This window comes from Apis dorsata, unplaced genomic scaffold, assembly GCF_000469605.1.
Source record: "Apis dorsata unplaced genomic scaffold, Apis dorsata 1.3 scaffold_172, whole genome shotgun sequence".
NCBI lineage: Eukaryota > Metazoa > Arthropoda > Insecta > Hymenoptera > Apidae > Apis > Apis dorsata.
Genome location: NW_006263460.1, coordinates 554,879 through 567,165, shown reverse-complemented (window position 1 = coordinate 567,165; position 12,287 = coordinate 554,879). Strand labels below are relative to the sequence as shown.

General features: G+C 29.9%; 2 protein-coding genes across 5 annotated transcripts in view; one reads left to right on the top strand and one right to left on the bottom strand.

Annotated features, from left to right (window-relative positions):
• Positions 1–862: 862 nt before the first annotated feature.
• LOC102671440 (coiled-coil domain-containing protein 47-like) overlaps positions 863–12,287 on the top strand; it is a 14,458-nt gene continuing 3,033 nt past the window's right edge. The window contains exons 1-6 of one of the 4 annotated variants that reach the window (XM_006614218.2): positions 868–1,041; positions 2,504–2,613; positions 2,951–3,672; positions 3,867–3,970; positions 4,054–4,162; positions 4,382–7,851. In XM_006614218.2, the coding sequence (XP_006614281.1) occupies positions 2,542–2,613; positions 2,951–3,672; positions 3,867–3,970; positions 4,054–4,162; positions 4,382–7,100 (3,726 nt within the window). In that variant the 5' untranslated portion in view covers positions 868–1,041; positions 2,504–2,541 and the 3' untranslated portion in view covers positions 7,101–7,851. Of the gene's footprint in view, positions 1,042–2,503; positions 2,614–2,950; positions 3,673–3,866; positions 3,971–4,053; positions 4,163–4,381; positions 7,852–12,287 lie in introns of those variants that run through there. The other 3 variants (XM_031509763.1, XM_031509765.1, XM_031509764.1) reach the window with 3 other exon arrangements.
• Positions 8,231–12,007, bottom strand: LOC102671573 (kinesin-like protein KIF3B). The gene is made up of 2 exons (XM_006614219.2): positions 11,631–12,007; positions 8,231–10,719 (listed from the first exon to the last, which is right to left on the bottom strand). Exon 2 carries the CDS (start codon positions 10,693–10,695, stop codon positions 8,518–8,520), a length of 2,178 nt encoding a protein of 725 aa, XP_006614282.1. The 5' UTR covers positions 10,696–10,719; positions 11,631–12,007; the 3' UTR covers positions 8,231–8,517.

Sequence of the window (12,287 nt, the reverse complement as noted above, 5' to 3'; positions counted from 1 at the left end):
ACATAGTTTCTCAACATTCGTTTACAAAGGCAAACATTTCAAATAACTTTCCGATATTTTTGATCCACCGATATATCTCGGTTAAAATATTGGAAAACTTTATCATGGATATCGTAGTTGGGTAAATAATAGAGTTTTAGAATACGATTTTCGCATCTCTGCTAGAATTTTTATAAAAAATTGAATTACGAATATAAAGTACATGCAACAATGCAACATTTTTATAATATATTATATTATTACTATAATTTAACTTTAGTAAAAATTCTTTAAGTAAAATTAAGTAAATCTTTAAGTAAAATTCATATTATACTTTTTATAATAATCGTATCTTTTAATTTGAATCGTTTTATTAATTATATTATTCGTATTACCTATTATACAATAATACAAAATATTTTATAATACGAAGCAAACAATTAATTAAAATATTAAAAATAAAATTATAATTAAAATGAATAATTAATTTTTTTAATTTTTATAATTAAGTAATGATGAATTAAATAAATTTTTTTACCTTTAAGGTTGTTTCATTGAGAATTTCAGTAGGATTTTTTGTAAATATTTTATTGTAATTAATATATAATAAGAAAATAAGATAAAATAAACAATAAAAAGAATAAAAAAAGAAAAAAATAAATTTTGTATTTTTTTTTTTTCATCATTTATTTAAAATATATCTACATTCAACATCTATAAGATAACTTGATAATGGTTTTTTCATTCAAATGATGAAATTTAAAAATAATAAATTTTAAAAAAAGATGGTAAATCTCTAATGATGAATATGAATAAATTAATTCATATTTATCGAGCGTTGTAAAAACAGGAAAAATGTTTCGTTGATAATAATGTTTTCTACTAATACGACCTAAATACAATTAAACACGACTGGATACGGGCCAGTCATGCGCAAATCTGTTCTTGTTGAATATTTCTTTTTCGATATGGCCTCCAAAAGGTTTTATCGAAAACAAAATTAGAGAACCAAAAATCTACAAGAACAGAATTACTGAATGATCGTCGTTCATTGGTAATTTGGTAAGTCGAGCTTTCTTTTTATTTCTTTATTATAAGAGATTACGATTTAAGCGTAAAGTTGCCAAAAAAAATAAAATTATATCGGTATAAAAGGAAGAAATTAATTAAAAATCAAGAGATCGCCATTTGACTATGATCGTTTAGTTGATAAAAATTATCATGCTAGTATAATCAATGTACTGCATTTTTATGCATAATGAGTAGAATAACCTTTTGGTTACGCGTATTACAGGTTGCTCCGAAATTTTCATCATGATTTCGTTACTCTTATTATGTTATTAGCTGAATATATAATTTATTTAAGCACCGCTTAATAAAAAGACACATTATTTATATAAATCCTATTTATTCTCCTATTACAATGAAACTCACAGCATTATTCGTATTAGCTGTGTTGATTCTATACATAACATGATTTTATTTTAACCTGAATGGTTATGTTTTTCTCTTTTATTATTATTCGCAAAGTTATTTTAAGTCTTAACTTTGCGTAATATTAGTGTCTTTATATGGTGCATTTTGTTTAATGTTTTGTGGTATTTGTGCATTTTGGAAATATTATTGGAAATATGAAATTTCCTTTTATCGGTAAGTAGCTGGGGATTGATTCTTATACTCCAGCAAAATTATAGATAGTAATACTAGTGATAACAATAAAAATAATACTAATGATGATAATAATGATATAAATTACTTCTTACATAAAAGAACAAATCTCTTTTAATAAAATCAATTCCTTTAGGAGCCCAATTACTCTTTAGAGTTATTAGCCTAAGATGTAAGTACATATATCAAATTTGATTTATTTTATAAAGTGTGTTATAAAAATTTACATATAAAATATATTTAAGAACTTGTGTTGGATTTTGTGTGTTGAAACACTCAATTCAGTGTTTTGCTATATATAATATAAATATTAAATATTAAGCTATTTGCTTTCAAATGCAAAGTTATGCTTAGTTTTTAATTTAAAATAAAATAAAACTATATTAATGGAAACTTTACATTTAAATAATGTTATATGTGTATATAAATTGTTTAAATACAATAGTATGTACAACATTAAATGGGTAAGTATAGTTCTTTAAAATTTGTAGCTTTATTATAATAAACATTAAAAAAAATATAAATAATAAATAGTTATAAATTAAATTGCTGCTGCAGGGTTGGCGTATAAAATAACATTATTATTCTATATAATTTCTGTAATAAATAATTAGTAAATATTAGCTATAATAGTAATATTACTTCTATAACATTAATTCTTATATACTTTTTAGATCAATTATAGATTTATTATTTATAATTAGTTAAAAATTTATTTTTCCATATTATCAATGTTATATACCATACAATTATTTATATATATTGTAACACTTTTTATTAAATTTTATAATTTTTGCCGGCCCTAATGTTGCATTTTTATCATTCTTAAACATCATTAGCACTTTTATATTTTCAGAAAGTACCGTGAGAATTTTTCATAGACTTGGGTCAACCATGCAAAACTTTGATGATCTAGACATAGAGGGACGCAATCCCTCGCATTTATCAGAAGCAGATAAAGAAAAGGTAATATTAGAAAAATGTTTTGTAAAAATATTGTTATTTATAATGCTTAAAAACTTGTTAATGCTTAAAAAATTTTCTAACAAATTTACAAAATTAAAATTCTATTCTAAATATATTGTAATACACATTTGTCAAAGTTAAATGTAAATATATGTATTTTATTTTTAAATTATTATATTAATTTTATTATAATAATACTTAAACTTTGCAATGAAAATTCATGTTTTTCTATTAAAATAATTTTTATTAATTTTATCAAATTATATTTTTATATTCTGTGATATACTCTTGAAATGACAGTTATCTGTTCATTTTATGAGATATTTATATTTCACAGGAAGAATATGATCGAAAACGTTTAATGAGAAGTAGTGTCACTGCTGAAGATGGCACACTTAGACCTGTGTATTCTGAAACAGAAGATGGTGATATATGGTGTCATATATGTAATATTGCTTTATTTGGAGCTCATAAATTACTAAATCATAATACATGTAATCGTCACAAAATGAAATTAAATGAATGGCCATATCCAGTTTTATTATGGTCCAAACGATCAGACATTGTGAAAACAGCTCCACCTGTACAATCAACTGCCATTGGTGATGGTTTGGCACCTGGAGAACCAGTACCACCTGGTATGGAAGATCAAATAACTAGAACAACTACGATTCAGATGAGTCTGGATCGACATAGAAGTTCTCCACTTGTTGGTCTAGAATATTTACTTGAACTGGTTGATAATGATTCTTGTGAACCAAGTTATACATGTGTTTTGTGTGATAAACGAGGTGATCCTCGCACTGTTATGGCTCATATTGCCAGTTATAATCACAGAATAACTTATCTAAATAGACATTTTCCAACAATATCGCGAGCAATTACGGAATTACCGCGTACACCTAATTATAAACGTGGAGCTAATGAAATATCTGTGTTAGTGGCTAAGAAGATTGAAGAACGATTTGGAAGATTACAACCTCAATTAGTAGACAAGAATCAATTTGAAAAGAATAAAATGCAGTATATCAAGAGGGTCTATCAGGATTATCATTTTAGGTAAGTCATGATTTTTTTTTTTTTTTTTTTTCCCTCACATTTTTCGCTTAACACAGTTGAGCGATATATGATGTGAGCACTTCAGTTCGCGATTTTACGAAAGTTTGTGAACGTGATTCAACAAAGTGCGCGCTAATGATCTTCATAATTTAATTTACTTTTCCTTAAAATCAATGGCTGTTTCCTACGTGCAGGGAAACGCCAGAGTTAACATTTATGGATGTTTACGATGTGCGATGGGTAACAAACTTTGAAGAGAAGATGGCAGAAATGACTGGTAATAGTAATTCAAAGAAAGGTGAGTATACGATAATTTATATTTCTAATATATAGTATTTGTGTTTCTGTAAGTATTCAATTATTGAATAATCTTGTATCAAGATTCTCAACCTACCGATGAGAAGCAAGACGATAAACATAAAAGTGAAGATAAGAAAATTGAAAAATCATCTCCGAAGAAAACAGATTCAAAATCAGATACTACTAAATCGTAAGTGAATAATTTATCTTCGAACGTTAATTTCGCATATATAAGAATTTGATTTAGCAAAATTTAATATTTTTACTATTATCTAATTTTGTTCATTTAAATATATTTGATAAATAATATATGTATGGAAAAATATATGAATATAATCTTATTCCTCCCTCCATTAATTGTTCATTCAAAATTAAATGTTGAATCGATTTTTTATCCTTTTTTTTCTAGGGGTTTCAAGATCCGTATTCTCACGAGGGATAAATTAAATATCCGCAAACCTTTAGATAAAGATGAAGAAAACATGAAAAAATCCCCCAAACGACCCTCTGACGAGACGAAATCTCTCTCGTCACTTTCGAGTATATCAAGTAGTCCGTCGCCATCGCGTTCGAGATCACGATCACCTATTCGTAGTCGTAAGGCCAGTTCGGTAGATAAAAGTGGGAAATACCGTAGTAAATCGCGATATTCACGAGATCGTACGCGTTCAAGAACTCGTTCCCGTTCACGTTCTCCAGAACCACTCAGAGAACGAGATAAATGGGATAAATATCGAGAACAAATCAGACGTGCTGAAGAAACGCTTGATCGTGCATTAAAGTTTCATGAAAAAAATCCAGAGAAGCATCCGTCTTATCCTGATGAATGGAAAAAGTTTTGGAATAGACGATATAAAGAATTGCAAGCTGAAGGCAAAGATCCAAGTAAACATGACTTTAAACCGGAATGGATTGAATTTTGGAACAAAAGAATGCGTGAAATCCATAATGAACAATTACAACAGAGAAAAGAAGAGATCAGGAAGCGATTAGAATTACCGGAAGATAAACCACCGGAAAAATGGATCCCATCAAACAGACGCGAGAGGTCGCCAAAAAGAAGTCGTCATCGTGTGGAAAGCGATGATGAAGTAGAGTATGTTGGTACGAAAACGATTAAAACAGATTATTATGATCGTCATGAGATGAGAGAACGTGATTACGCGTATTCTTCATACATGCGTGGAAGGGGTAGTATGTATAGAAGCAGTTATTATCCTCGAGGTATTCCACCCCGCACAAGACCGATACATTACGCAACACCGTACCCAGTAAAAGATAAATCTCCAAGTCCAATGCCAGATGAAGTATTAACCGAGGATTTAGAAGTGGTTGGTTTATTACGATTACTTACAGCACTTGAGGGCCAATTAGGCTCTCTTGGACCGAAAATAGTATCTCTTCTTTCAAAAGCGTTAGCTGCAGAAAAGGCGAAACCTAATTCTGCCGAAGAATTATTATATGATGAAGAAGTGAGTGTATTATTTGAAACAGTGAAGGAGAAACTAAAGGGTCAGCTATTCGCAGGAATGATAGAAAAAATGGCGATAACGCCAACGAAAACTGCGATACAAAATATTGCTCAATTATTGCATAAAGCAACAGAAAATAAAAAGAAAATGGAAGAAGAGAAGAAAAAGCGGGAATTAGAAGCTGCTAGATCGACGAATTATTTATCTAGAACAGTTTATCCAAGGCCAGTCGAGATAATTACACCTGCGATTAAATCCGAACCTGTTAGCGTGCCTGGTGTCGGAACTGTAGACAAAGTAGCTATAGCTCAACAAATAGCAGCTGCTTTAGTAGCACAAGGTAGATCTAATGTATCACAAGAAGAGCTAGAAACTCTTATTAATGCTGTTGTTGGAATGGCCGAAGCATCTAAAAATTCTGACAAACTAGTAACTACTGCAGATTTTGTTAAAGGATTATCAAGTGGTAATAATTCTCTTCCTCAGGCTACATCAGCTGTATCCACAACTTCAACAACAATAGATACAGTGGAACGTCAAACTTCTAGAATGGAAAGCCTATCGGATACAGATTTGAAGTCGCTTTTACAAAATTTCAAAGACTTAAGTACTCAAGAACAACACGGACTTATTAATTTCTTAAAAAAATTAGAAATAACTGATCCAGTTCGAGTAGAAAAATTAAGAGCATTCGTTAATTTAGGTACAACACCAATAACATCTACAGCACCAAAATTAAAATCTCCAACGCCAGAAAAAGTGGAAATTACTGCTAAATCAAATAGAACTATTTCACCTTTCTCTATACGTAAAGGAACTCAAAATCTTGTGGAAGAAGAAGATAAATGGAAGCCTAAGATAGATATGTTTGCAAATGATGACGAGGAAGAACAACAAACTAAAAATGAGAATGAAGATAAGAAAACGAAGTTAGATCTATCAGATGACGATGATGATTACACATTTGAGGATATATATAAGGCAGCGGACAAAAATGTTAGCGAGAATGAAAAAGCAAAGAAAAAATCACGAGGGTTTTCGAAATCATTGTCAAATTCGCCAAGATCATGGACGCGTTCTCATTCACGTTCGAGATCACGTTCTCCGGTAAGATCGAAAGAATTAACAAAAACCAATGATCCAAATGCAATTTTAAATGAAACCAAGCGATTAATAGCTAACATAATGGGTGATCTTCCAAATAAGTATGTGCCAAAATCGCACCTGCCATTAACAAATGAAAATACCGAACAAAATATGAAATCTGTAGAGCCAATGTCTAATACATCGACGGCTCCAGTTTCAAATTTTTATAATCAAGAATATGTTCAAAATAATCAACAATCTTGCTCCCGTCCACAAGGACCTCCTTTAAGTTACCCGAACATGTCCAATCAACAATTCCAGAATTATCCTTCTCAAGTATATAGTGGTAACCAGGGTTACATGGACAATAGTTATAATTACCAAGGTTACGGTGGTCTAGGAAATCAGGGTCAATACAGTGGACCGTCCATGACATCGAATCAATATCCGACTCAACAAAATTATGATGGATCAGCTTATGCTGGCTCAACTACAGGTCATTCTAATTATCCACAACAACAACCACAGCAACAGTACGGAAATTATGTGCAACAACAGCGTTTTTATTAAAATGACATTCAACTTAGGATCACTTAGTATATATGGAACTTTTACATAATTGTAAATTGATTTGTAATTGTTATTGGACTAGTTTTTACCTTAGACACTATTTTAGTGTCTAGTGGAAATGTTTAAATATTACTAGTTCAAAAATCTTAATTAAGGTCTAGAAATGACCAGGATTCTATTGCGTTTCTAATTTAATCAAATTGTAAATACGTTTTAATATTTGTTATGTATCATTTCATTATTATGTTAAACGGAAGTATCCTGATCATTTCTATGAGGAAGAAGAAAAAGAAAAGTTGAAAATACGCTTATTTCATTGTCACAGGATTTCCCAATGAATTTCATATTGAATTTCATATAATTGTAGTTCTCCAACACGCATAAAAAATTTGTTTCCTTATCATTTTTATACGTTTATAATTACGCGTCTCGTTCTCTATGGTAACGAGACATTAAAATGTATTAAAGGAATGTTGAAATTTTTTTTGAAGTGTAGAAGAAAGTGAATGTGGATTTTTAATGATGGTGTGTTTAAAAAATGATATCAACGGGATAAAAGTAAGTAAAAAGAAAAGAAACTTGAAACGAAAAAAGACAATTTTAATCTGAATTACAGTTTTATAATTCTGATTTTGATTTAATTTTATTAATTAGTATTATGTTTATAATTGTCATCATCTTTATAATTTAGCAGTTTCAGATACGTGTGATAAAATCAAAGGAGTCGAAAGTAACAATGTTATTTTTACAAGCACTTTTAATGTTTAAAGAAATATATATATATATATATAATAATAATAATAATATATATATATATAATAGCAAGAATAATTATGTGTAATTTTTCAATAAAAAAAAAGTTGTAAAAGATCATTAGAGCAAATGAGTAAACAATAACCTTAATTTGTAAATATTTTTAAGGGTGTAGTTTTTCATGTTTCCATTAAACGATAAAGAAACATTTTCTTTTAATATTCAATGATAGTATTAATATTTACAAATTTAACTGTATAAAAAAAAAATTATATTTTTTTTAATATCTCATAATTTCCATATTAAATGAATACAAATTGAAACAAAAAACAATTATGTGAAACATACATATTCCAATCTTCATGAACGAATAGGAATTTAACTTGACAATTATTTTATATTTTATTAATGCAAATAATGAAATAATCAATATACTAATACCATGTGACTGCACAATGCACATTGACTAGAGGATTATAGAGATTTCGAATATTTCGCGCTTATCGATACACACAGAATACCATGTGACGTATCACAACAAATTATATAATTATACATATATATATATATATATATAAATTAATCAAACAAAGCTCAAAATGCGATTCGTACAATATTTACACATTTCTTTACAGATTTTTACTGGAACGTATTGAAAAATTTCCTACTTCGGTACAAGACCTCTCGTCTTTGGATAAACCGGTGCTGGGATTTGCGGTATTTTTCCAACGCTTTTAGGTCGTATTTTCGCGGATTGTAAACGTGGTTTTGATCTAAGTTTTGCACTAGAAGCATCCACATCGATGTCACCTTCGTCTCGTAACGCTTCTTCAAGTACAGCTTGAATTGTAGGTGCGATTACGGGCCCTTGATAATCCAATGTTGTTCTAGCAGGCATATCTAGATCTAAATTCAATATATTTTCACCCGCATAACGACAACCTCTTCCCATAGCTAGCGCAATTCGTGCATATTCTGAAACGGGCCTACGGGCACCAGGAATTGATGTAGGTCTCTTAATTAAGTCTATACTGGATGGTTCTGGTTCTTTTACTATCCAACAATCTTCCTCTTCATCGAGATGGATTCTAGATAAAATCTTATTTTTTTCTTCCTCAGGAATGAAATTTTCTATTATAAGATATTTCAATTTTAATTCTTTCATTAATTCATGCTGAGTTTGTTCCAAATCTCTTCTATCTCTATTGAAATCATTAGTAACATCTTCCAATTCTTGCTTTAAAACTTGTAATTTATTGAAACATTTTCTAAGCTTTCTTGATTTCACATCTACTTCCTGTTGCAAATTTGAATAAGTTTCTTTCACACCTAACATTGTAAGCTCTTCATCTTCAAGTTTTTGTTGCATTTCGACTTCTCTTTTCTTTCTCTCGGCTATTTCGGCTGCTTTCTGTTCTAATGCTCTCTGTTGTTCATTAGTATGGTCAATGATATTTTTTCCACCGCAAAGCATTTTACTTTCCAAATCTTTTATTCTCATTATAAGTGTTTCTGTCTCTTGTTTCTCAGCTTTCAACTGTTCTGCGATTAATTTCTTATCCGTTTCTATTTTATTATCTTCACCTCGACTGTCTTCCGTTTCAGATTCGGATTCTACAGTTTCATCTTCCTTCTTCCTCTTTGATTTCTTTTTCCGTTTTTGCACCATACCTTTTTGTGCCAATTTCTCTTTCAATCGGCCAATTTCTTCCTGATATTGTCTCAATAACGCATCTTTTGGATCTTCGTTTATTCTTGGTTTATTCTTAATATTTTTAGCTCGATTCGCATATCGTAACGTTGTTAATGTTTCCTCATAATTATAACTCGCTGGTCCAATGTTGGCAACCATGATAGTCTTCGAATTCCCGCCTAAAGAATCCTGCAGCAACCGTGTCAACTTGGAATCTCTATACGGTACGTGTGTCGTTTTACCGTCAACTAGAGCTGAAATCACATTTCCTAACGCTGATAAGCTTAAATTGATCTTACTCGCTTCTTTAAGTCTCTCTCCGGAGGACCCAGTTTTACTCTGCCTTTCACTACCTGCCAAATCTACCAAATTTAGACGACCAACTCTGATTCCACCGGTATCTCCGATCGATCCCATTTCAATGGTAATCAAAAATATCGCGTGCGATCTCGAGCTATGTTCATTCATATTTGTTGCACCTATAGTTCTATTCTGATTTCCAGTATTCATCAATTGTTGAATCTCAACAGCGCTTTTGCATACAGAAGTGGATAGATCTTTAACGAACACACCAATGTCCGGTTTCTCTTTTAACTCAAATCTGAGACTCTGATCAGGTTGCAAAAGATCGCGAATCTCTTCCTGATATATTTCAAGGTAACTGGCACGTACCAAATACTGCATATTCTCGGATCTGCCTATGTGATTAAAAATATGCTCAAACGATCGTGGAATTACGCCACGCCTCTCATGATCAGTCTTCAAACCTTCCATTGTATATGTTTTCCCGGTGCCAGTTTGCCCATATGCGAAAATAGTGCCGTTGAAACCATCGAGAACTGAAGATACCAATGGTCTGACCGTCTCTTCGTAGAGATCTTGTTGACTGGAATTCCAGTCGTAGACTGCATCAAATGTAAAAACTTTCACATTGTCGCTAGAAGGATCATCTCGTGGATGACGTATCTCGACCACTCCTCTCGATGGGAATACATCAACCACACGCATATAGCCACGGGCCAGTTCCTTCTCGTCCATCGGTCTGCAACGCACGACCACCTGAACGCACTGGGTCACAACATCTGCTGAACCACTCGACTTCATACTCTTCTTTTTCCAGGTTTTTAACTGATTATCCGACTTATCCATGTTGATGGCCAATGCAACTTTTACCTACATAATGAGAGAAATGTAATGATAAGCCGATACTTAGGATTTTCTACGTACCGATTTGCAAAATAATTCCTCACTACTTTATAAAACTGGAAAATTATAAAAAAATATCACAAAAGAAAGTAATCATTGATTTTGTAAAGAAAATAATCAATCTATATATATATAAATAAATAAAGGATTTATGAAACAAAATGTGATATCTGCTTTATTTATAATTTTTTTTTTAAACTCTATAATCAATTTTATTTAATTATAAAGAAGAAAAAAGTTAATAAAGTGATAAATTAATTTTTTCATTTTAATCTGCTATTAATAAAATAATAAAATAATATAGTGATAAAGAAAAATAAAAATTTAAAACATAATAAACATAAGATATGTGACTTTTAAATCATATAGCATTATAGAAATAAATTAATTCTAAATTTAATTCTTTTCAATAATTGTTGTTCATTAATGGAGAATGAAACGCCGGTTGACATAACTGTTTGTATTTGAACGACTTTTAATGCATAGGAAGTTGTGTAAGTTTTATTGCATAGTCATTGATTAATCGATACATTTATCAATAATTTTAATAATTATTTCAGAAACACTGATAACACTAGTAATGACAAATATTAACTAATTTGTTCGTTGTTAATTATCAAATAAATAAAAAAATGACAACAAACAATAAAAAAGAATAATTCTTTTTCTAAAAAATGCGAAATGATCTTTTAAATATTTAACAAAAAGCTTTCTTGATTTTTCATTTTAAATATTTTTGTATTAAATATTAAGTATTTCGATTATGCTCTGTCAATTTTAATGGAAGAAAAAAACGAAAGTTCAACACGTACACCTTAACCAAACATTATATGACACATTCTAAATACCGCGATATATTTTTTTTAAAATATACTTACCTTTTCAAATTTTAAACACGATGAATGTATGCAAAATAAGAAACGTTACTATAAAAGAACGATGATTTTTCGTTGTATCCGCATGTTACCCTCGTCTGCAAAGTATTGATCCATTGTTTGCTTTCTAGGATTTATACTAATAACGCGCGTTGTTTTTATTTCCACTTGTTTGAACGTTCCAAATTGCGAATCGCTATGAATCTTCACTTCAGTTACAGTTCGATGTTCAAGTAATCATTAAAACCATATACAACACATTGCAATAAAATACAGAAACAACTGCATCACATTTTGACAGCAAAAAGCCATTACAGTCAAGCGTGCGCAATGAAGTTCCCTCATTCGTTTCCACGGACTTACTGAATCGATCTCTCGCCTGACCATTGAATATGTTTCTTAAGATAGTCATGTTGAACTTGATAATTTACAATAAGAAATTTACTTTATCGACAAATTATATTTTTAATTTTTAATTCATTTAAAAAAGTTTTTTTTAAAGTTGAAAAAATTCCTATGTATATGATATTAATTTATATTGTTTAATTTCTTCTTTAATTAATATGTAAATAAAATTATATCTTTCTATTTTTTTAAAGCAAATATTAATTTATTTTTTCAAAATAAAAATTTTAATTTTTTTAAAATTTTTAATATATT

Bases quoted from the DNA above. Each gene is read 5' to 3' on its own strand.
- LOC102671573 (XM_006614219.2), bottom strand. From the start codon at position 10,695: ATGGATAAGTCGGATAATCAGTTAAAAACCTGGAAAAAGAAGAGTATG.